Consider the following 25,291-nt stretch of genomic DNA (forward strand, 5'->3'; position numbering starts at 1 on the left):
CGAGCCGCGCGAGCACTCCAGGCGCGGGGCAACCACAGCGCTCAGGTAAGGGCGCGACGGAGGGCGCGCGTCTGCGGACGGGTGTCTGTGCTCCACGCTTAGCCAGTCCAGGTGGGGGCTCCCGCCTTCTTGGCTGCCGCGGTTCCCGCCCAGCTCCTTGGTCCCAGCGGCAGTCATCCCCCCGCCGTCCGAATCCCTCGTAAGACCCCCTTGGGTCCCTACGGGGCTCACAGCGTAGTCCTCCTTACCTGGCTGCTAGCCGGCTCGGGTTTGGGGCAGCGCCCCGGGCCTGACCTGAGCCGTGGTGCCAGGGCCACGGGGCCCCAGGCAGCAGGAGAGACTGCCAGGAGGAGGTGACGCCGGCTGGTTAGGGCGGAAGGGCCCGACCCGGGATTCCAGGAGGTGGCCTCTTCGCATGGGAGTGGCATGGCAAATGCCTGGCGGCCGGAACAGGAGCTCGGGTCTGGGAAACTCCAGCGACTGAGTGTGTGCCTGGGCAGGGAGAGGAAGGGAAGCTGGGACATATGCGACAGCAGGGAGGGGTGCTTGCCTAGGACAAGAGGCTTGGAGCCACGGAGGGGCCGGGGAAGGGTGCCGCGGGGAGAGGCGAGCATGAGACTGAGGGATCAGGTGTGACACTTCAGTGCCCCCTCCCTTGGGCAGTGCGTCTCTCTACTGTCCCCCACTGGGCAACAGATAACGAAGAGGCTTCCACGGCAGCCCATGAAAAAGCCTCCACAGAAGGCAGAACTTCCCTGCCTGTTCAGACCAGGAAATACCAGAGTGAGTGAGTGTCATGGCAAGGTGTGTCAGGGACCTGAGGAGGCAGACCTGGGAGAGGACAGGGGAGGCCTCAGTGACCCTGCCGCGGAGGGACCTAGTGTGGACAGAGGCCAGGAATGCAGAGGAGAGACCAGGTCTGGCTACTGGTTAGAGTGCCACAGGGGCAGCCGCTGACTCACCTGGGCACGCCCTGACTGGCCAGTTCTGTCCTCACCCCGCCCAACCCCACCCCACTCCGTGGGGAGCATCAGGGCTGCCTGAGGATAGCTATGAGGCAGGGCACTGCCAGGATCTTGCTCTGTGCCTCAGATGAGTTGCCTAACCTCTCTAAGCCATCTAGCTAGGTGAACCTGGTGGGCTGGAGCCAGAGGTCTGGGTCTGAGCCCTGCACCAGTTCTACAGATAGGGTCTCTGGGCCCTCCCATTGTTCCTGGGCCTGTTTCCCCATCTGTACATTGGGCACAGCCTGCCACTAAGGAACTTTCGAACTGGAGAAAGGGAGAGGAAGTCATGCCCTTGACTGGAAGGGGGAAGCTTAGGGATGGGGCAGGGGTTGGGGAGGGGGGTACTCCTGCAGGACCCTCCTCATATTAAGGTTCAGCACCTCTTCCTCCTGCCCTGCAAATGTGCACACTCATGCACATTCACGCTGCTTCACCCCTGCACTTACACTCTCCTCATCACTTCCAGGATGAAGCCCCAGACTCCCTAGCCTGGGAGCTGGGCCCCTCAGGGTCACCTAACTAGAATCCCAGCTTCCACCACAGCCTTCCCCCCACCCACTGCCTTACCAGCCATGCTTAACTTCTGCCCGTTCCTCTGGGTGGTGTGACTCAGTTTCCCAGGGTTAGAGATCCCTTTGGGGCCACAGATGTGGAAGACTCCCAGATTAACAGTTGCCAACTTGAGTCTGGAGGACTCACCCCAGTAGTCGTAGGCTGCTTTGTGGGGTGTGGAGTCTAAGAACCGGATCCCCACACCCAGAGAAGCCCCCTTCCACCTGTTTGTCCTTTTGAGGGGAGACTTAAGTAGTTTGAAAAGCTGTAATCTGCTTTGGCTGGGCGCAGTGGCTCACGCCTATAATCCCAGAGCTTTGGGAGGCCAAGATGGGATGATCACTTGAGGCCAGGAGTTCAAGACCAGCCTGGTCAACATAGTGAGATCCCATCTCTAAAAAAACAAAACAAGAAAAAATAGGAAGAAATACAAATAAAAAGAAAAAAATGCTGTGATCTTGTTGAACCCCCATTTCGGAGAGGGGGTGGCTGAGGTACAGAGAGGAGTAATGCTGTGGATAAGTTGAGGCATGGCCAGGGCTGAGCAGCCAGGTGAGGGCTGCTCCTGGAGGAGCAGCTGAGACTGAGCAGTGGGGACAAGGGACAGGAAGCCTGAGGAGGAGGGACTGTCTCCAGGGTCAGAGAGCTCCTTGCCAAGGCATGGTGTCACCTGGGGTGGTGGTGCTGGCCCCCCAGAGAGTATAGGGATGTTGGTGTTCAAGTCTTCCTAACAGCGAGTTATTTACTGCAGTATCTTTTCAACTTGCACTGATCTGGTTCTTGGTCTGCATCTCCCATCCTAGCCTCACCCTTTCTTCCACCTCCCCAACCAGTCTTGGATATCCTCACCTCTTAGCTTAGACCCCAGCTGACTGCCAGCTAAGAGTGGAAAGGTCATCCCCAAAGGGCCTTTCCATTCCAGCAGTTTCGGGAGACATGGGTGAGAGTTAGGTGGGCCTGGCTGCACCCGTATTCCCTTGGCTGGGCTTTCATGGTCTGCCTGAATGGACCTGGAGCCCCCTGTGTCCTGGGGGCCTGGGTCTGCCTCAGGGGCCCACAGAGGGAGAAGAAGCTGCAGCACAGAAGTTGCAGCTGGGTGTCTGGTGGCTTCCCCTTCCTGCCTCTCCCTCTGTAGCCTCACCCTCCGAAGCAGCAGTAGCAGGAAAGGTGGGGCAGGAATGCCTGGCCTGGGCCCTTGGCCAGAGCTCTGAGGGACCCGCCCCACTCCATTCCAGAGCCAATTCACTGGGAGTTGTAGGCTCTGCCAGGGGCCTGGGATGCCCCCATGGCACTCTCGGGGCGGGGTGGCGAAGGGAGGGCTGAGACCCCTTCCCATTCACCCTTTTAGGTCTGCCTGTGTCACCTGCCCATCACTGACCGCCCTGATTATGTCCCCTGCCCCACACAGGTTGGCTAACTCCAAAGCCCAGCATGTCAGAGACAAGGAGAGAGACAGTCTGCGGGTCTTGGGCTAAAAGACCTGTAACTTTCTGCCCCAGATACCTGATCAGGTCATTTGGGCAGATGAACTTTGCCAAGTGAGGGTACCAGGGTCTGGTGGGGGAGGGCTTTGCTGGAGTAGAGGCTGTAGCCTGGCTGTGGGGGTGGGTTTGAGCCCAGGCCTCTCTTCGCCCCTCCCTTTAGGCAGGACACCACATTCCCAGGTGATTCCTGCCTAATTGGAAGGTCCCTCTCACTCCAGGGCAGAAAATCCCAAGGCTTAAGTCCACCTGCCCACTCCAAGGGCCCCCATCCATCCAGCAGGCGCCCCTTCAGGGTGGATGGTTGTGATCAGTGATCCCTCTGTCTGGTTGGGGGACCATGGAGGGTCCAGGCTCCCATCCACATTGAACCCTCTCTCACTGCCTGGCACCATCTCCTCTGCAACTGTCATACGTTTATTCCCCCAAATGTTACTTTGGATCCCATCATTACCTTGCTCTAAAGTCTTCCATGGCTGTCCATGGGTGACTGAGGCACAGCGAAGCTGTGGTCCTTTGGGGTGCTGCTTGGTGGGCCGCCCTCAGAGGCTGGGCCCTCACACCCATGAGCCTTTACTCTCAGGGTTCCCCTACTTGCCTGTTGGGTCCTCCCTTCCTTTTCATTTCTTGACCATCCTTCGTGGCTCTAGCAGGAGGCCTCAAGACTCCCCCATACCTCCAAAACTCTCCTTGCGTACACAGCCCTGTTGGGTGACAAGGAGTCCTGAACCATGGGCCAGAGGACAAGGCTGGGCGTCTCTGACAGCATGGCCCTGTTTATAGAGACTGCAGAATCCCTGAGGGGAGACTTGATGGAAAGGGGCCAAGACTAGGGCACCACTAACACTACCCTGGGCACTTGGGATCCATGGTGGGTATTTGAGCAGAGGAAGGAGCAGGCCAAACTGGGCTTAAAGAACATCTACCCTTTGGGGAAGAAAGGGTTGCTTCCCTTGGCAGCTCTGAGCTCTCTCTCTCCTTCAAGGACCCCTCAGCTGGGCCCAGGCAGGGAGCAAGGCAGGGGTCAGTGGCCAGTCCAGGAACTCCCCTTTGAGGTGATATGGGCTCACTGCTGAGTTCTGATATGGGTGGTCATGGACCTTGCTTCTGGGCACCCTGCCTGAGAGGATGGGCACTGGCCTTGCTCCTGCCCGTGCTATCTAGCTGTAACCTGTGCCCTACATAGGAGGCCCTGAGTCTGGCACCCGGCCATGTGCAACCCTGAGGAGGCAGCCCTGCTGAGGCTGGAGGAGGTCTTCTCAGCCACCCTCGCCCGTGTCAACAGCTATGTCCTCCAGCCCCTGCTCCCAGCTGGTGAGTCTAGGCTCTCTAGTAGGGAGGGAAGGGCACTGAGGAATGATCCCAGGGACAGGAGTCCTACCTTGTTGGACTCACTGAGCCACAGCTTTCTCAACCTCAAATAGGAGTGGTGACACCTGGTATCAGCATCTTCTGATGGAGGTGGTGCGATCTCGGCTCACTGCAACCTCCGCCTCCCATGTTCAAGCGATTCCTGTGCCTCAGCCTTCTGAGTAGCTGGGATTACAGATGCCTGCCACCATGCCTGGCTAATGGTTGTCCGGGCACGGTGGCTCAAGCCTGTAATCCCAGCACTTTGGGAGGCCGAGACGGGTGGATCACGAGGTCAGGAGATCGAGACCATCCTGGCTAACATGGTGAAACACCGTCTCTACCAAAAAAATACTAAAAACTAGCCAGGCGAGGTGGCGGGCACCTGTAGTCCCAGCCACTCCGGAGGCTGAGGCAGGAGAATGACGTGAACCCGGGAGGCGGAGCTTGCAGTGAGCTGAGATCCGGCCACTGCACTCCAGGCCGGGCGACAGAGCGAGACTCCGTCTCAAAAAAAAAAAAAAAATAATAATAATTTTCATATTTTCAGTAGAGACGGGGGTTTTACCATGTTGGCCAGGCTGGTCTCGAACTCCTGACCTCAAGTCATCTGCCCGCTTCAGCCTTTCAAAGTGCTGGGATTATAGGCATGAACCACTGCACCAGGCCAGACTGCTCCTTTCTTAAAGGAACCCTGAGGGGCCAGGCCATGAACCTACCTGTAGCCCAGACCAGGCTGTGCAAAGAGATGGAATTCGTCCTCTCCCAGGGTAAAAGACTAGAGACTGCCGTTTGCTTGAATTTTCATCCTGCTCCCACCTAGGGCACCTGGTGGTGCCGGGAGGGGAACAAGACTGACTGGAACACAGGATGCCTAGGTTTTACTTCCAGCTTAGGTCTCACTTGTGAGGCCTTGGTCAGGTGCCTCTGTGCATCTGTGAAATGGCAGAGGACTGTGTGACCCTGTGGACTCCACATTCTGGATCTGAGGAGTCCAGGATGAGGAAGCCCAGAGCCAGGGGGGAATTCGGGTATGTACTTAGTTCCCTGAGGCTGTCAGGTCAGGGTTGTCCCTGTTGAGTGAGGAGGTGGGTGTGCACCCCTATTTCCTCCTCGAGGGTGCTGCCCACTGCTCCAGCCTGCCCTTCCCCTGCTCAGCTCTAGGGTTCACCAATTCTGTCCTGCGGATCCCAGGGATGCAGACCCTGCCACAGCTCCAGGGCTGGCAGGTGCTGGTGGCCCTCATGTGAACACCCGGGGCTTCTGCATGTTCCCCGGGAGACAGAGCCCACGTCCTCCACTCACAGTGTGCCTGTGCTCCTGCCCCAGCCCCAGAGCCCTCGGATCCCTGGGGCAGAGAGTGCCTGCGGCTCTTGCAACAGCTGCACAAGAGCTCCCAGCAACTCCGGGAGGTGACGGAGGAAAGTCTGCACTCACTGCAGGAGAGGCTGCGCCACCCGGACTCCACCGGTCTGGAGTCCCTGCTGCTGCTGCGAGGTGCTGACCGTGTACTGCAGGCCCACATAGAGTAAGACCACCGGAGGTGGGGCTGGGGCTCAGCCCTGGTGTCAGAGTGCCACCTGGCATTAAGGTTCACCTGGGGGTGGGGCTCACATGGATCAGGGTTCAGGCGAAGGTTTGGGCTCAGTCCATTGTTGGTGCTCACCTGGGGTCAGCCTCACCTGGGCTTGGGTGTTCACCTGACAGCAGGCTCAGACACTCCAGACCTGAGGCTTGGGGCCTCCTAGGGAAGAGAGACTGTATGTTAGAATTGTCTTGTTGGCCCAGGAGTTGAGGTCGCCAGTGCCCACAGCCAGGTCACTGTCTGGGCCCTCAGGGCTGCAACTGATTAGTGGGTGGGATCTGGGGATCCAGGGACCAGGGGCTTAGGTCTGGGGCTGAGGACTGGGTTTGCAGGGTGTCCCCTGTGCTGCCTGCAGGTACATCGAATCCTACACAAGCTGCATGGTGGTGCAGGCCTTCCAGAAGGCAGCAAAGAGGAGAAGGTGAGCACAGGGCTGGTGCAGTGGCCCCTGATGGGGCGGGAGTGCCTGAGTGAGGGTGGGGTCAGGGAAGCCCCCTCCCCAGAGCAGTGGGTGTCACAGCCCACGACTCATCCTGGAGGACTCCTGGCTCTACAAGTCTGCACTGATCCACACTGGAAGAGAAAGGCCCAGTGAGGCCAGGAACAGAATCCAGACCCACTCCAGCTGGGCTGGCCTTGGGGCGGGGAAGGAGGGGCGTCCCTTCAGGGTGGATGGTTGTGACCAGCAATCCCTTCACACTCTGAGATATTGCTCCTAAACCTGTGAGGGTAACTCGGGTACTGTGTTGATCTGACAGGGTAGAGGTTTTGAGCCTGGGGCTGGCCTTGGGGTCTGGGGGGATTAGCTGGGGCAGGGAGGTGGCGGTGTGGGTGCAGGAATGGAGGAAGGGGTGAAGGTGGTGCATGGCCCTCTCTGCACACAGCGAGTACTGGCGGGGCCAGCGGAAGGCGCTGCGGCAGCTGTTGTCTGGTGTGAGCTCAGAGGGCCCGGTGGGCGCATCTCCAGGCCAGGCCCTCCACCAGCCACTCACTCATCATGTGCAACAGTACGTGCTCCTCCTGCTGAGCCTCGGGGACACCATTGGGGAGGTGGGTACCAAGGGCAGCAGCATGTGGGGAAGCCGAGGGAAGGGAGGGATAGAGCCCAGACTCAGGGGACTCAGCCTGTACTCAGGAACCCTAGTACAAGAAGGACTCAGCCATGCCGGGGGATGGGAGAGAGTTGAGGGAGTTACAGTCCTGTCCTGGGGTTTCCAGGGTACATGGGGGACATGGTCCAGCCCTGAGGAGGGGGTCCGAAGACATGGTTCTGCCCGAGAGAATCTTAGTGGATGACAGCACTGCCCTTCCCTGCGGTGTCTGAGGCACGTGGGCCTGCCCTGGTAGAGCCAGCAGAGACCCAGAGAGCAGGGGTAGAATCATGTGTTGGGAGTAAGGACACGTGGGCCCAGGGCCGAGCTGGGGAAGCACCTTCACATTCTACCCACTGCCCCACCAGCAGAAGAGGAGCTGTCAGGGAGAAAAGGGCAAAGTCTGGCCTAGATTCAGGCCTCTCGACCAGCCAGGACCAGGAATGGGCTGGGAAAGATTCCAATAAGCTCCCTGCTCACTGGCTTCCCTGTCGCCCTTCAGCATCACCCAACACAGGAGCTGGTGGTGAACGCAGTCACCCTCTTTGGGAACCTGCAGTCCTTCATGAAGCAGGCGTTGGACCAGGCTGCAGCCACACAGGCTCTCTGGCACACCCTGAGAGGCCGGCCGAGGGTGAGTTGGGGGCCTGAGGGGCAGTTAGGGAGGGGGGTCCTTTTTGGGCATGGAGCTGTTGGGGGCCTTGAGCTGCTTGCTGTATTCTCCGGGTCTCAGTTTCCCCCTATGGAAGGGGGAGTGATGGCTGAAGCAGGAGGCCGTAAAGTCCCTCTGTCCAGCCATTCTTATCTGTCTGCTGAGCATGTCCTGGGCCAGACCCTGACCTGGCCTAGGGAAGAGGCAATCAGCAGATTGCCTCTCGCTTGGGGATGTCACCGATCACACCCTTGCGTCGCTGCCCACCACGGCACGAATTGCCCCTGCAGGGAGGAGAGTCCCCTGGGCCCTGAGGCTTGGACCTGGTGTGGAGAATTAGGAGACTGGGTGGAGGAATGAGAATTGCGGAAGGGAGGCAGGGGTGACCGAGTACTGGGAGAGGACTGATAGGGGAATGGCTGGGGCCATGGCACAGAGGTGTGGGAGGGGACACTGAAGCTTCAAGAGAGCCAGGAATGTATCATCAGTGCATTTCTGTCCGTCACTGACCCAGTGCATTTCTGTCCATCACTCCAAGTCTCCTGGAGGGGGTCTGTCGGGGGTGCCTGGGGTACAGGGGGAGGTGGCAGAGTGGCTGCCAGTTTGCAGGAAGAGGTGCCTAAGCCTTGTACTGTCCTCTTTGCCCCACCAGGATGTGCTCTGCACCCCTGCTCACAGACTCCTTCAGGACAGCCAGGACGTACCCGTGACGGTCGCACCGCTGCGGGCTGAGCGTGTGCTGCTCTTTGATGATGCCCTCGTCCTGCTGCAGGTCGGGGTGGGGCTGACCCGAGGTCTTAGGGCCACAGTAGGGTTCTGGGGTCTGGTCGGAAAAGGAGCAGGAGAGGGGCACGCTACTGGGACTGAGAACGTGGGCTTGGAGGGATAGTCAGGGACAGAAAGGCATTGTGTTGGGGAGGGGCGGTCCGCTGGAGCTGTCCCCAGGGGAGCATGGGCTGAATGGAAATTCGGTCCAAGGTTTGTCCCGGCTTCAGCCCTTCCCCGCTGGTGTCCTTGGTTACATGTCTTCACCTTCGTTTTCCCGTCTGGAATGTGGGGTCATTATTAGTGAGTTTGTTCTACAGTAGACACCAGACAACTCTTAGTTCCCATTGTACTCAAATGAGAGAGGAACCTGACAGGAAGTCATGGGTGACTGAGGGGTGACTAAGGAGGGCTGGATGAGAAGGCTTCTAGAGAAAAGTACCCCACAGGAGCAGTGCCTGGGCTTTCAGCATTGTGGAAGTCAGGAGGGAGCCAGGCCTGGGGCTGGGAATTGTTACATGGCCAGTCACCAACTCTGGCTCATCCCCCCAAAATCATGTTGTCCTGGTGAGGTCCACAGCACTGCCTTCTCTGCCCCTTAGAAGGTTGGCCTGGAGCCCCCTTGCAGACAGGTGGCAGGGGCCCGGCGGGAAGCTGCTGCCCAGCTTAGACCTGTGTCCCCTGAAGCCTGATTTTGGGGTTGGTTCTGATTTAGTTTGAATTCCCCTCCACTCCCAACTTCACACTCCACTCCAGTACACTGATGAGCTACTGCCCCTTCCCTGTGCTAGCCCTCTCCCACCGCTGGACCTTTGAACATGCTGTTGTGTCTGGTGGGCCGTCTCTTGTCCATGGCCTGCGGCTGGCAAGCTCCTCCTCACCCCTCGGGCCTGGGCCTCCCACGTCCTCCTTGTCCTGGGATGGAGCAGTGATTGGCCTGACTGGGCCAGGCAGGAAGTTGCTACACAAAATCTTCCCATAGGAAGGGGCTTTTTTTCTGGCTCTCAGATCAGGATGGCATTCCGGGTAGAAGGAACAGCAGGAGCAAAGGTTCACCGTGAGGAGAGGTCGGGGCAAGCTCGTGAAGGTGTGATTGCGGAGTGGTCGTGACGGCGTGGTGGTCTGGGGGGTCTCAAATGTTAGGCTCAGCAGTGTCTCGACCCCCAGGTAGTAGGAGCCATAGAGAGGTTTCCAGCAGGGGTTGACCAGTTCCCAGCTTCATTTCCAGACCACTCTAGTGGCCACAGGGGGCTAGAGGCTGGTTCTGAGTTACTGGCCAAGCCCTGGGGTGGAACGGACATGGAGCAGCTGTCCCTGAGGTGGGGAGCAAGCCAGGGGTGAGCGGGACTCAGTGCTGGACGTGCTGGGCAGAATAGCCTCGGTGGCCGTGCAGGGTTGAGCTTGGGGCAAGCCTGGGCCAGAGGGTAGGTAAGCATCTGTCCTGGGCTCCGGATGACACCTGTGTCCGTCCTCTTCCAGGGCCACAACGTCCACACCTTTGACCTGAAGCTGGTGTGGGTGGATCCTGGGCAGGACGGGTGAGCGACCCCCTCGTCTGACACCCCAGACCTTCCCTTTACCCCCAAGACACCTGCCCACACCCTGGTACTCTGGCTTGGGCCCCTCCACGCTTCTGGACAGACCTGGGGCCTACCCGTCACCTCCATCTCTCTAGGTGCACGTTTTACCTCCTCACGCCTGAAGAAGACTTCTCCTTTTGTGCCAAGGACTCCCACGGCCAGGTGAGTGTGGGTGAGCTGCGAACTGCGGGAGTGGGGTCAGAGGACAGGGTAGGAAGAGGGCAGAAGTATGCAACCCCGCAGGGCCCCACAGGAGTGCCGGCGAGTGTCTGGCAGGCCTCTGGGGACCCGGTGAGAGGAAATCGGTGTCAGGCATTAGAATGCCAAAAAGAACAGGGTATTTTTCTTTCTAAAGACAGAACTGGGTCCTGTGTTGATCCCTGCCCTGAGGTCTTGTTTGTCCTCTGGGCAGGCCCCGCAACTGCAGAGGAGGATCTCAGGCTGGGTGGGGGCCCCAGAGGGCAGCAGGGAGCAGTTGAAGGGCCCCCCACGTGACAAAACGGAGTGGGGGTGGAGGGTGGAGGGGTGGTACCTGGAGCTACCCCAGAAGGCTTCTTGGAGGGAAAGCCTCCAGCAGCAGTGATCCCTTCCCCATTTTCCCCTCCCACCAGGCAGTCTGGCAGTGGAAGGTGACCCAGGCTGTTCGCCAGGTCCTGCGTGGGAAGAAGGACTTCCCTGTGCTGGGGGCTGGCCTGGAGCCCTCCCAGCCTCCCGCCTGCCGCTGCGCAGAATATACCTTCCGCGCAGCGGGCCGGCTCTGCCAGGCCACCTACGAGGGCGAGTGGTGCAGGGCCCGGCCCCACGGCAAGTGAGTGGCTGGAGCTCTGGGTGGCAAGGTGGGGCTCCGTGGGGGTGGGGGCAAAGAGCAACGCACAAACCTAACTGTCTCAGGACATGCACCAGGAGCAGTTACTCTCTGTGGACAGTCAATTCTCAGACTGCCTTTTAAGTCCTCTCGGACTGGGCCTGGCCCAGAGACGGTCTGTGCCAAATAAAGTCTTGATGGTGACACTAGAGGACAAGGGGCAGCAACCACGCCCTGGCCTTAGAGCCTGCAGGTGCCATTCCATTCTGAGGAGGGTGGGAGAATAATTCTCACATCCGTACCGGATGTCTGGTGGTGGTGAAATGGCTTGCACACATTCTATCGCCGTCGGTCCTCATAAAGACGCTCTGTAGGGAGTGCTTTTACCCATTTCATAGGTACAGACACTGAGGCCCAGTGATGGGCATGACCTGCCCAAGGTCTCAGGGCAAATGATGGGGTGACTCGGCCTCAATCACAGGTCTGTGTGACCCCATAGACAGGCAAGCCTTTACAGAGCAAGTGGCCCCACCCCACGCCGCAGTTGGGAAAACAGACCCAGAGAGTGGAAGGGACTCACAAGGCCACACTTTCAAGCGCCTCCGCTAGTTTCTAATACCCTGCCTCCTTCCAGAAAGGGCTCGAGAAGACTTATGAACAGAGGGACAGAAAAAACACAGAAGTGGGGAGAAGGATGGTAGAAACCCCACTGACTAGCATTAAACTTGAGCTTGATGCTTAGCTCTGAGCTTCCTGTTGGTCAAGGGAAAAAGGGAACCTAGATGTCTCCAGGGCTTTCCCTCTGGGATGTGGTGAGTGTGCCCCATGAGGCTGCTGGTCCAGTTGGGCCGGGAGTAGAAAAGGGCTAAAGGGGCTTTCTGCAGGGGATGTTTGGAGCTCAGACAAGAAGGCTGGGTTGGTGCAGAGAGTCCAGTCCAAGGAAAGAGAAAGGGAGGGTGTCTGAGAAAGTAGGTGGCTGAGGTTGCTGAGGGATGGGTGGGCCTGAGGCTCGTGAACCTCCACTGTGTTCCAGGGGAACCCTGAAATGGCCGGATGGGCGGAATCACGTGGGGAATTTCTGCCAGGGCCTGGAGCATGGGTAAGGCTGGCTGGGGCTGCTGCTGGGAGGCTTGTGGTGGGTGGGGAGTGCTTTCCTCCCCTGCTGTGGTCGCCAGCCCGGCCCCATCCTGAATTCCCAAACCTCAAGCAGGAACTTAGAGACAATCTGGTCCAGCCCGCCTCACTGTACAGAAGGGGAACCGAGGGCCTGAATAGGGGGCCCGTCTGAGCTCGAGGTCATGGAGGGAGTGGTACAGGCCAAAAGATGCTCTATGGTGCCCGGGCACAGGCTGAAGGGAGGGGTCCTGAGAGGGGCCCTTTGAAGAATAGGAAGACTGAGGGCCTCTGAGAGTCTCCCTATTGTCCCGAAGGCTCCTTGGGGGCCAGGATACTCCTGGATGGCATGGAGTAGGTGTGATGGGCGTCTCAGGTCAGGGCTGATCCCCATCCCCACAACCATGCTGTCAGCTTCGGCATCCGCCTGCTGCCCCAGGCCTCTGAGGACAGGTTCGACTGTTACAAGTGCCACTGGCGAGAAGGCAGCATGTGTGGCTACGGCATCTGTGAGTAAGTGACCCTGGTTGGGGGCTCGTGGGTTGGGCCCATCCTCTGGGCCGAGCTCCATGAGGCAGAGTTCGCTGTTGATGGCCCTCCCCAGGTACAGCACCGATGAGGTGTACAAAGGCTACTTCCAGGAGGGCCTGCGGCACGGATTTGGGGTCCTTGAGAGTGGTCCGCAGGCCCCCCAGCCCTTCAGGTACACGGGCCACTGGGAGAGGGGCCAGAGGAGCGGCTATGGCATCGATGAGGATGGTGACAGGTGAGCGCCCTGCAGCCCCCACTCCCAGGGCGGAGGGATGGTCAGGGCCCTCACAGACCAGATTGTTGCAGGACACAGGCTCCCGTTTGTCCTCCGCTGTGTCTCTCTTAAGCCCCTCACTTCCCCTCCAGTCCCTCGGTTGCCATGGAGGCTCAGGCTGAGGGAATCCTGGTCATGCTGACTGCAGGGTCACCCCCGACCCTCACCCCTCCTCATGGTGTTGGAGAGGTATTTCTGACCCCCTGCTCTGTCACGTCTAAAAACTGCAGCCCTTGCTGGCTCTCTGGGCTGTGTGGTAAAGCCCTGGATCCTTGGCCTGGCAATCACGGCCTCGCCTGCTTCTCTAACCTCACCCCAGCTGCGTCTCCTATGCACCCCTCCAGCCTTTCTGGACCACTGAAGTCCCCACGTATCCATCACATGCTCCTACCTCCATGGCTTTGCATACACTCCTATTCTACCTGTCCTTCCCGCCGCCTCCACAGAGAAGCCTCCCAGATGCCCTTCCCAGGCTGCCTGCCTCCCTCCTCTGCCCTCTGTTCCTCTTGGGGGTCCTGACCCCTCTAGCCTTGTGTCTGTTGAGTGGATTCAGGTGATGTCACTGCCCCTTATCTGTACTCCCTGCCGCCCCGTGCCAGCAGAGTGCCCAGGAGGTGCATGGGAATGAGTCTGATCCAACTCTGGCCACATTCCTCTCCCTGCAGAGGCGAGCGCTACATCGGCATGTGGCAGGATGGTCAGCGCCATGGCCCGGGGGTCGTGGTCACCCAGGCAGGTGTCTGCTACCAGGGCACCTTCCAGGCGGACAAGACAGTGGTGAGCAGAGTGTGTCCTGGGCTACCCCTCTCTTTGCACCCCAATCCCGCTGGGGGCCCTGAGGCTGAGCTGAGGCTTTTCAGGGAGGGATGGGAAAGGGGTCTGTGTTCCTGGGTGCTGGAGGGAGCCAGAACCTGGGCAGGAAGCCAACTCTACCACCCACCTCCCCTGGCCCTGGCCAGTCCCTGCTCTACCTGACCTTGGTTTCCCCATCAGCAACTCGGGTTAAGAATACTTACCATAGATTCAATGAACTAGCAAGAATCGAGTGCTTATTTGTGATGATGCATTAGCTGACATTCATAGAGTCCTAACTTGACACCTGGCTCTGGGCTAAGCTCCCACCCTGATCCTGTGGGATCCTCCCAAGAGCCCTGCAGGTTGATGTCATTATTATCCCCGGTGTGTCCCTAGTGAATGACAAATGAGAGGCTCAGAGGGATCAGAGGACCTGCTCCATGTCACCTTCACTGAGTGGCAGAGCTGACACTCACACCCTGGTCTGCTGAGCCTCTCCGCTGAGCCTGGGACTCCCACGTTTGCCTCACCCAATCCCTTCCAGGTGCTTGGGGAATGTGGGGCTCTGGCTGCTGGCTGCTCTTGTTATTACGGTCTGTTGGTTTGTTTATGCTCTACTTCATTCTCGAAAGGCTTTAAGGAGGCCTTCGAGGAAAGAGGAAGAAAAGGGAAGAATAAGCACGCAAAATAGATTTGGAAATAAGCTGAACACTAATTGTATCCCTTTCGGCTCTGAGCTTCCTAGCAGCCCATGGGGCAAGGGAGCCTGGTCAGCTCTGCCATTCCCAGGGCCAGTGACAAGCAGGGAAGCAGGAATGTTTCAGAGAAAGCCCCACATTTCTTGAGCTCCCAAGGGCTTCCTGAAGAAGCCACTGGGGTGAGGAACCAGGATAGAGGGTGTCATTTGGGGAAATCCACGGATGGGGTCCATGGGGCTGGTGCTCAGCAGGCCAAAGGCTAGAGTCCTAATTAGGTACAGTCCTGTGGGGCATGATGAGGCTCAGGGCCCCTCTCCCCGTGTGTCAGGGCACACCTCCCTTCTTTTGCCATCTGTCTCCACCCTGAGTTTCCTGGCCCTTCCTCACCCACCGTTTCTACCCTCCCTGGCTTCCTCTCCCCAAGGGTCCAGGCATCCTCCTCTCTGAAGATGACTCCCTGTATGAGGGCACCTTCACCAGGGACCTGAGCCTCATGGGGAAGGTGAGGACCACCGAGGCCCCGCTCCACACCCTGCCGAGGCCTTGGCTGGGGTCTGTAATCTCCCCACTCGGACTCAGGGCTGGGGGTACAGGCAGATGGGGGAGCAGGCAGGCGAAGGCCTGTCACACCTCCCTTAGAGCCAAGGGGTGAGCACAGTGGCTGCACCCTGCCACAGAGTTGCGATTGATTCTGGAGTGAGCTAAGAGGGGACCAGTGGCCTTGCCTGCTATCCAGAGGGTACCGGTGGTCTCCTGGCTGTGTCCCCCTGTACCCTTCTAGTTCAGAATACATGCCCTCCACCAGCACCAGTGACTGGAGCAGCTGTCCCTGGAGGCACTGGCCTTCATTGTGTGCCTCCTTGAGCTGACCCAGGAGAAGGCAGTGGGTCCCCGCTGGGGCCTTTGGAAATGTAGGGGTTGTTTTGGTTTCATAATGACTGGAGCAAAGGGGTGGAGATCGGGTTGCTATGAATGGCACAGCCCCATGCGGTGAGACACCTCCCTCCTCAGGCGTTGCCTGTCCCTGGGCTTACTCCCACCCCAGCCCTTCAGTGGTGGTCTCCCCATTCTTGTCTGTGAGTCCCTTCTCCGTCCCTCTCCTCTTCCTACCTCAGAGGCGAGCGAGCCCCTGAGACGTGGGCACAGCTGTTGGTGTGGGGGCTCTGGCAGGCATAGAGGATTATGAACCCCTCAGTGTGGGGCAGCTTGAATGGATGACGGGAAGCCCACTCATCAGTCTTTAGCCTCTCTGACACTGATGGACAGGCATGTGGCCTGTCACGATTGACTGGAAGGGTAACTGGGCAGACAGACATTCCTGCTCCTTTTCCTGACTCCAGGGCAAGGTCACCTTCCCCAATGGCTTCACCTTGGAGGGCTCGTTTGGCAGTGGGGCAGGGAGAGGACTGTACACACAGGGTGTGCTGGACACAGCTGCCCTCCCACCAGACCCGAGCAGCACCTGCAAGAGGTGAGTGCCTGGCCCCTCTGGCTCTGTCCTACAGCATTTACAACTGATCATTAAGTCTGGCTCTGAGTTTCCTGGCAGCCAAGGTAAAGAAGGAAACTTGCTAAGTGAAATCACAGTCATTATCAAGGAGTATTTGAGAGGAGGATAGACTTCTTTTCCCGTAGGGACAGAGTTCCTTCTTGGAAAACGGTTGCTGTTGTTGCGTCTATTGAGGAAGACTCAGTATTGCACAGAGGAAGGAATCTGTGTGGGTGGCAGTTCTAATGGGAAGTGGTCCCAGGCAGCATTTCAGATGTAGGGAGGGAGTACAGTTGACTACTTGACCTGCTGTCCCTGCATGCTGCTTCTCCCTGACAGCAAGAGCTGGGAGTGGACAGCAATCCCTAGGGGCAGGCCCCAGCCCGGGTGTGGGTGTGGGCTGGGTGTAGCCTACAAGCATGACACTGGAGTGCAGGGCTCCATTAGACATATGCAGCCAGGCCCCAGCCTGTTGGCCAAGGTGGGATCAACGGTAGGAAGGAACTGGCTGTAGGGGAGGGCAGAGAGGGATGTCTTGGAGGAGAATCCCAGACTTTGGGCACTGGTCTCTCTTGGGCCAAGACCCACTCTCTGGCTTGGCCTGCAGATCTGCCCACCTTTCTGTCTCCATCTTTCCAGGATTCCATATGCTTCTGTCTCTCTTCTGGTTGCAGGGTAGATTGTCTCTGTCCCTTTCTCTGCTGCTCTTCCTCCTGGAGCTGTGGAGGTCAGCCCCCTCTGCATGGTTCAATCCATCTACCCTTCCTGGGGCTTGATCCTGGGCCAGGCTGGTACCCCCACCCCTCCAAGGGCCTGGGCAGAGTCTTGCCTACCTCAGCTCCATCTCTCCCTGCCCCATCACCCACCCTCCATCCCCATCACAGGCAGCTGGGCGTGGGTGCCTTCCCTGTGGAAAGCCGCTGGCAGGGAGTCTACAGGCCCTTCCGGGACTTTGTGTGTGCTGGCTGCCCCAGGGACCTGCAGGAGGCCCTGCTGGGCTTCGACGTGCAGAGCTCCAGGGAGCTGCGCAGGTCTCAGGATTACCTGTGCTGCGAGAGGTGAGGCGGAGCTGAGCTGCGTGCACATGCACAGGTCAGGGTGGGCTAGGGAGGGCTTCCTGGGGGGAGGGAGCTGGGCGCAGGTGTAGGTGAGGGATGCTGTGTGTGGTGCCCAGGACCCACCCTGAGGACAGTGTGGGCAGTATGGAAGACATCCTGGAGGAGCTGCTACAGCACCGGGAACCCAAGGCCCTGCAGCCGTACCTCAGGAAGGTGAGAACCCTGCCAGGGTGGCCAAGGGGGTGACATTCTCACTGCCTCTGGTGGGGGAGGGCTCTGATTTTTCATAGCAGGGTGCTGACTGAAGGGGACAGGCCTGTGGGTCCCTTGTCCTTGGAGGGCCTCAGTGTTCCCGTCTATGAGATAGGAGAAGTGTCGGGAGGCTGGTGTGGGCATGCTGTGCTCCAGACCCCGGCACTTAGTCTCTCTCCGTTGCCTACGCACTGGCCCAGGCTCTGAACAACTCACTGCACCCTCTGGGAAAGCTGCTCCGGACACTGATGCTAACCTTCCAGGCTACCTACGCGGGTGTCGGGGCCAACAAGCACCTTCAGGAGCTGGCCCAGGAGGAGGTGAAGCAGCATGCCCGGGAACTCTGGGCTGCCTACAGGTGAGCTCGTTGGTACATGGGGCAGCCACTGCCCTGTGACACCAGTGTGCCCTTTCCAGGCATCTGTTCTGCCTTGAATCTGGGAGGAATGCCATGTGTCTGATTCAACAACAAACCAGAGCCTTGGTCAGTGTGCAGCTGCTGAGCAAAGGGGTTAGAGGGTGCAGCAAAGGCCCAGCTGCAGCCCTCAGCTAGAGTCCAAGTTCCAACCAGGCCCTGGGCTGACTCTGACCCCGGGCACTCTCACCCCACCGTAGGCTGAGCTTGACCCTAGACTCAGAACACACCTGCAGTCCCAGGCTGGGCTGTGACCCCATGAAACACTGCAAATAGAAGCCTTAGATGCTATAGTTCCTTCTGCTGCTGGGGTTCCAGGATTCTCAGGCTAACATCCTGGAGCTCCAACCTTCTATCTTCTGTGGTTTGAGAGGATGAACTCTACAGGCCATGTCCACAGTTCTGAGAGGCTGCCTGCTCTTGCCTTTGTTGACTGGCGGTGGAGCTCCAGTTCTGTGGGAGGTGGCAGCCGCACCATTTCTCTCTCATTGGCTCACAGGGGTCTGCTTCGAGTTGCCTTACAGCGCAAGGGCCAGGCCCTGGAGGAAGATGAAGACACAGAGACAAGGTGACTGGCCCAGGCCTCCCTGGGGCCTGCCGAGTCCAGGGAGGCCTCATGCGTCTGCTCCTAGGACCTCCCTTGGGGAAAGAGGTGCTTCTGGGGAAGTGCTGGGCATTCACTCTATTGACCAAGGACTCTGCATTGATTGTTTGTGGATTAGAATGACCCATGACCTCTGTTCTGTGAGGAACCAGAGGGAGGGGGCACTGCTACAATACATTGAATGCATCTTTATTCTAAATGTGTGATCCCAATCTCATCTTTCCCATGCAGAGGGTGAGTAGCTCCCCGAGGCACCCTCTTCTCCCTGCACACAGATAGGGAAACCAAGGGCTGGTAGGGATGAGTCTGAGGTTATATAGGAGTTAGGTGGGTCATTAAATCTGTCTCCCCTGGTCCCTGGAGCAAACCTTACGATTTGTCTTTAGATTCCAGACCTGAAGATGTTCCTGATCAGAGAGGCCTTCCTGTCACTGCATTGTGGGAGGCAAGGGAGATGGGGTTAGTTAGACATTAGGGAGAACTCCCCGCCTGGAGTCCTAGCACAGCAAACCAGGAGGTGGAAATGAATCCGCCTGGAATGGCTGCTGAGAGCTTGGCTGCAAGTTGCTGACCCATCTGGGGCCCTGGTTTTGCTTTCAGTCAAATGGGGATCAAACTCCTGTCCCACCTGCCATCTTGGTTGTCAAAGTCAAAGGAGGGAATGAAGTTATGAATTGAATTGGGCAAATCATGACTGAGAACAGGCTTGGAAAAGGTTTTCTGGGGAGGAGGAGGCTGGAGGCCGGGACACTGTTTGTTGTGGAACTAGGAGCTCTTTGAGAGGTGACTCCTAGTAGTAATCCTAGACCCCACCTTGCTCATCCCAACCTGTTCCGGTCTCCCCATCAGAGACCTCCAGGTGCATGGATTGGTGCTGCCCCTCGTGCTGCCCAGCTTCTACTCGGAGCTCTTCACGCTCTACCTGCTGCTTCATGAGCGGGAGGACAGCTTCTACAGCCAGGGCATCGCCAACTTGAGCCTCTTTCCCGATACCCAACTGCTGGAGTTCCTGGATGTGCAGAAGTAAGCCTTCCCTTCCCCTGTGCCGTGTTAACCAGGACTCTAGCATAGCAGATGACACAGACTCGACTCAGATTGTCTTCAACCTAAAGGTGGGGCTGCGGTTGATAGGTTCATGTACCCACCAAGTTCTAAGCTTATGCATTCGGGTGTGGCTGGATCTAGGTGTTCAACTGAACGACAGAGGGAATCACCTTCCATTTCTCTCTGTTGGTCCTTCTCAGGCTGCCCCCTGTGGTGACAAACACCATAAGCACCAACCTCTCAAGGTTCATACCCTCCTAGCTCACTCCCAGAGTCCCCATAGAGGAGCTGGCATTGCCTTCCAACAGCTTCCACAGAGCCCCTGACGTCCCTCGCTGGCTCAGCTTGGGTCTTGAGCCCACCCCTGAATGCCAGCCGTGAGTGACCAGGCCTGCCTGAATATCCACTGCTGAGGCTGGGGCAAGGTCACCTGCTCTGAGCACTTGGGCTGAGAGTAGGGGAGAGGAGGTCCCTCAGGGGAAACCGAAGACTGCTCTGGGTGCAAGTCGGGAGGTGTTTACCACACCCCAGGGCCTCCCTTCCACCCTCAGTCTCCAAAACGTCCTTTCTCTTCAGTGTCCCGTCTATCCACTGATGCCACAAGTGACCCCACTGTCCCCATTAGAAGGCAGGGGCACTCTCTCTGCTCCCACATCCAGGTCTCCTTTGTTACACAGGGATGGTGCTTCCCACCCATACTGCAAATCCCTGTTTCTTCCTCTATCTTGGTGACTGTGTCTTGCATCTGACCAGCCACCAGCCTAGAGACCTGGCTGCCAGTGCTTCCCAAGCGTGCCCCACCTCCCTCACCGCCTCAGTGTCGCTTCCCCACACCAGCCTCCAGCTCTGCTGTATGAGGGCTGCATCCCCCTGCTCATGGCCCTGTGCTGGCTCAGCAGAGCCTCCTGGATGGAGTGCAGTCTCTTCAGTCCTCCCTCTGTGCTGGTCACCATGACCTGGCTCATACAAGCCTCTGGGCCACCCTTATCTCCCTGGAGCTTCTGGAGTGCTGCCTTCTCCAGGAATCCTTCCGTCCTTCCCATGACCTGAGCTGACCTCCTTCCCCTTTCTAGGACCCAGCTCTGCTGGGGGACACAGTGGCACAGGGAATTTGCCCTCTGACCTCAGACTGTGCCCCTTGTCCAGGCAAAGCTTCCTGTCTCACTTTTTCGATTTCAGGCACTTGTGGCCCCTCAAGGACCTCACACTGACGAGCAATCAGGTGAGAGGGAAGCCAGAACCCCAAGCCAGGGGCCCCCAGAGGTCCTGCAGGCTTTGAGGAGCCCTTTGCCTCATGATTGCTGGGTGGAGGCTGCAGAGGAGCTGGGGAGGGGCAGGGTGGGTTGGGAGGAGACACTGCCATTCTGACTTCCCAGTGTGGTGGAGGTAAGCTGTTGGCTTATAACCACCAGGCTCAAACATAGGTTTTTACCTGGCTGTGTGACTGTGTGCAAGAGGCTCGTGCACTGTGCCTCAGTTGCCTCATCAGTGAAAGGGAGCCAACACTAGAACAACTTCCAAATTCTTAATTAATTAATTACTTTATTTATATTTCGAGAAAAAGTCTCATTTTGTCGCCCAGGTTAGAATGCAGTGGTGTGATCTCAGCTCACTGCAACCTCCGCCTCCTGGGTTTAAGTGATTCTCCTGCCTCAGCCTCCTGAGTAGCTGGGATTACAGGTGCCTGCCAGGTGCCCACTACCATGCCCAGCTAATTTTTATATTTTTAGTAGAGACAGGGTTTCATCATGTTGGCCAGGCCTTTCTCAAACTCCTGACCTCAAGTGATCTGCCTGCCTCGGCCTCCCAAAGTGCTGGGATTACAGGCGTGAGCCACAGCACCTGGCCTTTATTTATTTATCTTTTGAGATGGAGTCTTGCTCTGTCGTCCAGGCTGGAGTGCAGTGGCACAATCTCGGCTCACTGCAACCTCCGCTTCCCAGGTGGAAGTGATTCTCCTGCCTCAGCCCCCCGAGTAGCTGGGATTACAGGCACGTGCCACCACGCCTGGCTAGTTTTTATATTTTTGGTAGAGACAGGATTTCACCATGTTGGCCAGGCTTGTCTCAAACTCCTGACCTCAGGTTATCCGCCCACCTCGGCCTCCCAAAGTGGTGGGATTACAGGCGTGAACCACGGCACTTGGCCAGAACCACCTCAAAATTGTTGTGAGAGTGAAGTGGGCACATGAGGCAGCTGTTTTCACAATTTGCCTGCCAGGCTGGCAGCATCAGGATCATCTGGGAGCCTGTTAGGAAAGCAGATTCTTGGACCTGCCTCAGACCTACCGAGTCAGAAGCGCAGGAGTGGGTCCGGGAACCTGTGTTTCACCAAGCCCTGGGTTTGAGAACCATCAACACAGGCACCCAGAACTGGGCAGCACCCAGCGGCCAGTGCCTGTTATGAATATTATCTTCTTATCCATCTGGGTCCTCCCAACCTCCTGGAGACTATTCCCCCCTGTTTTGTGGTTGCACAAACTGAGGCCCATAGTGGAGCTGTGATCTGGCCTGGGTCACTCAGTCCTCAGGGTGGGGCTGCACTAAAGCTGGCAGTGAAGGGGAGGGTGGCAGGGGACTCAGGCCCGGCCCTGGGAAGGAGGGGATGTCAGAGCTGGGGGGCCATGGCCTCATCCAGCCCACTCCCTCCACCATGCAGAGGTACTCCCTGGTCAGGGACAAGTGTTTCCTGTCAGCCACCGAGTGCCTGCAGAAGATCATGTGAGTGTGAGCCGTAGTGGGTTGGGGATCCGGAGGCAGAGTGTGGGGTGCTCCTGGTTGGGACTGAACCAAGGTCCTTGACCTGGAGCCAGCTACCCTGCTGCAGGACCACGGTGGACCCACGGGAGAAGCTGGAGGTGCTGGAGAGGACATACGGGGAAATTGAGGGCACAGTGTCGCGGGTGCTGGGCCGGGAGTACAAGCTGCCCATGGACGACCTGCTGCCGCTTCTCATCTATGTGGTGTCGCGTGCCCGGTGAAGCAGACAGGCTGGGAACTGGGGGTGCAGGGCAGGGGCAGGGGCAGGGTCCTACCCCCACCATGATATCCTCTGACACCACTGAACCCCAGGGTTTATGGATGCAGCTTCTCTCAGGACAGATGGGGAAGCCAAGGCCCAGAAAAGGGAGGGTCCCAGCCAGGGTGCTGGGGTGCTAGAGGCAGAGTGAGAACCACACCCCAGGTGTCTAGCCATCCAGGCCAGGGCTCCTTCCCCACCTTCCTGTCCATGACAGCCCTCTTCTTGTCTTCCTCGATCTCTTGGTGGGACGGTATTCTCCAGAATTCAGCACCTGGGAGCCGAGATCCACCTGATCCGTGACATGATGGACCCCAACCACACAGGAGGCCTGTATGACTTCCTGCTCACGGCCTTGGAGGTGAGGCACAGGGGCTGTGGGCCGAGGTGGAAATGCCCTGGCCCCTGGGGCAGACCCTTTTCCCTTCCCAGACATCATGGCACCATCGTGGGAGGGAGCTCAAATTCACAGCTCATGTGTGACTCTGGGAAGGGTCCTCACAGTGTCCCTGATCCTGCTCTTATTAAAGGAGCCAGGGAGGGGTCCCACAGTGCATCCCAGCCCTGGGGACCCTGGGGCCATGATTGCTGCAGGCTGCGTTCCCAAGCACAGTGGGGGAGGAAGGGCCCCATTTTCCTCGCAGACTGTGGCTGAGGGCTGAGTTGGAGACACGCCTCCTCTGGGTTGGGAGGTGGGTACACACAGCTATTGGGCCCTAGATCCTGTGCATGTGGTTGGGATCAGGCAGGTCAGCTGGCCCCAGCCTTGCCTCTCTCCCGCCAGTCCTGTTATGAGCACATCCAGAAAGAAGACATGAGGCTGCACCGCTTACCTGGCCACTGGCACTCCAGGGAGCTCTGGTAGCTTGGCCTTTCCTGGACAGACTGCAGAGCTGAGCAGGGCATTGCTGGCCTGTCCCTCATTACCCAAGGCAAAGGGCAGGACAGGCCCTTGGAAGCAGCTCTTGGAGGAGATGAGCATTTTGTTTTGCACAGGAAGATGCTGCTGCTGTCCTGACTGGGATGAGGGTGAGGGGTGATGGGTGTGGCCCTGGACGTGGTGGTTTTGCCTTGGCCACTAGCCCATCTCCAATGACCCCTTAATCTGCAGCAGCTCACAGGCTAGGGGTGAGGAGCCCCTGACTTCTCTTAGCCTGAGCCTTTCTCCCAAGTTGCAGAGCCTCTCTGGGCCTCAGTGCTGCCATCTGTAAATGGTGGAGTGAATACGCTGTAAAGGACCTTCCATCCATTTTGCTGAATTCCAGAGTCCTTTCAGAAGACTGACTTCAGTCTGCTGGGCTGTCCTGACCTCTGGCAGGCTCTAAGCCTTGCTGGGCATGCAGTCCACAGGGTGGGCCTGGAGGTCTGTGAACTGCAGGCCGTGTACCCATGACGTAAACGGCGGCACTGGAGCAAGCTGGGGCAGGAGGTGGGCAAACCCTCACTGCCAGCACACTCCAAGTGGCCTGTGAATCATTCACCTGTGACCTCTGTGGGCCTGCGGGGGGACAGCAGGGGCACATGACATCTGCCTGGGCCCTGACCAATAAACCCTTAGACCCTGCTGTGGTTGAGGAGCAGGGGTACCTTTGGGAGGGGAGGACTTTATTTAAACCGTGGTTCTAGTGTGGGACCAAGAGAGGCAGCAGCTGGGTCTTGGGGCAGCTTCATTCCTGTTGGGCCTCAGTTTCTCTTCCCCACATTGAGGGACTTGTGCCGGGTGGCATGCAGGGTCTCCCTCTGCCCTAACAGGATATGCATGATGACAGGCACTGTGATGTGTTCTGAAAGGGTCCAGGGCGAAGCACAGGGAGAGGGTGGATTTGTGTAGGGTGCAGCTCTGGAGAAGAAGCTGGATCACTCCTGGTCCCACTCCCTAGGCTCTGAGCAAGTCAGGCTCCTGGCTCTAGTTGCGGCTCCCCCAAATGAAGTACTGACCTCAGCCTATGAGGGGAGGGTTGAGGGAGGCTCTGGAAAGTCCAGCCACACCTGAGTCCCCAGCAGTAGCCTTGGGGCAGAGGGCACCCACAGAATCCCAGAAATGATGTGAGAAGTGGGCAGAGAGAGCCTGGTGCCTCTGTTTGCCACCACCTCCCCAGGAAGGAGGGAGAGCCTTTCTCTGGCTGGTTCCACTAAATGTGCCAGCCCAAATGCAGGGCACGGGCTCTGGTTCTGCCAGGAGCCTGCAACACCCCCAGGAAGGGGATGGAACTGCGAAAGAGCGAGGACGTGCAGGGTGCACAGGCACTCATGCTTACTGGGACTAAGCAGCTCACTAGGATTCTATCCTTTCCAACCGACATCAGCCAGCTCTTGTCCCCTGACAAGTGAGGACAGCCTGACCCTGCCCTCAAATGCAGCCAGCCCTGAGTTCATGCGATGCTGATGGGACCCCAGAATACTTCCTTGCCTCCTTTGAGATTTGCGAGCCCTTGCTGCAGTTCAGATTCAACAAGGCCCTCCGCCCACCCTCTCACTAGGCCTCACCCAACACCAGTGGAACTGGAGCCTCTGGCTGGGCACAGTGGCTCACTTTGGGAGGCTGAGGCAGGAAGATTGCTGGAACCTGAGAGTTCAAGACCAGCCTGGGCAATATAGTGAGACCCTGTCTCTACAAAAATAAGTAAAATAATTAGCTGGGTGTGTTGGTGTGTGCCTGTGGTCCCAGCTACTCGGTAGGCTGAGGTGGGAAGATCCCAGAGCCTGGAAGGTCGAAGTTGCAGTGAGCCGAGATCGCACCACTGCACTCAATCCTGGGTGACAAAATGAGACTCTGCCTCAAAAATAAAAATAAATAAATAAGAGCCTCTGGACAGAGCCTTGGGGGCTGAAGTGTTTTAAAAGGGTCCTGGAAGAGTCCAAGGGCTGACAGGGCTATATCAGACCCTTACAACAAAATTCACAGAGCAGGCAGGCAGGAGTCCTTCCTGTAGGTGAGCCTGACTACTGCAGTGAGTGCTTCATGTACAGAAGACCCACCCAGTCCATACTCCAGGGGTGACCTCTCCCAGCTGCCGAAAGAGCACCTGGCTGCCCAGAGAGCACGTTGGTGCCCGGTCTCTGGATGGTAGTGTTGGCCAGCAAGGACCCTAGCACCTCAGTGATCTCACTGATGTTCAGAGCAGCCTGGTA

At 58.1% G+C, this 25,291-nt stretch overlaps 1 protein-coding gene across 1 annotated transcript; it reads left to right on the forward strand.

Moving 5' to 3' along the window:
* The first annotated feature begins 5 nt into the window (after positions 1 to 5).
* ALS2CL (ALS2 C-terminal like) lies at positions 6 to 24,800 on the forward strand. The gene is made up of 26 exons (XM_023231786.1): positions 6 to 45; positions 4,227 to 4,354; positions 5,720 to 5,918; positions 6,331 to 6,396; positions 6,860 to 7,025; positions 7,569 to 7,700; positions 8,371 to 8,490; positions 9,963 to 10,021; positions 10,159 to 10,225; positions 10,675 to 10,871; positions 11,902 to 11,967; positions 12,396 to 12,494; positions 12,586 to 12,747; positions 13,452 to 13,563; positions 14,704 to 14,781; positions 15,620 to 15,750; positions 16,653 to 16,826; positions 16,943 to 17,039; positions 17,279 to 17,436; positions 17,993 to 18,061; positions 18,947 to 19,120; positions 20,321 to 20,363; positions 21,800 to 21,861; positions 21,968 to 22,117; positions 22,424 to 22,520; positions 22,944 to 24,800. Exons 2-26 carry the CDS (start codon positions 4,252 to 4,254, stop codon positions 23,022 to 23,024), a joined length of 2,862 nt encoding a protein of 953 aa, XP_023087554.1. The 5' UTR covers positions 6 to 45; positions 4,227 to 4,251; the 3' UTR covers positions 23,025 to 24,800.
* Positions 24,801 to 25,291: the final 491 nt, after the last annotated feature.

Source organism: Piliocolobus tephrosceles, chromosome 2 (genome assembly GCF_002776525.5).
Source record: "Piliocolobus tephrosceles isolate RC106 chromosome 2, ASM277652v3, whole genome shotgun sequence".
Taxonomy (NCBI): Eukaryota; Metazoa; Chordata; class Mammalia; order Primates; family Cercopithecidae; genus Piliocolobus; species Piliocolobus tephrosceles.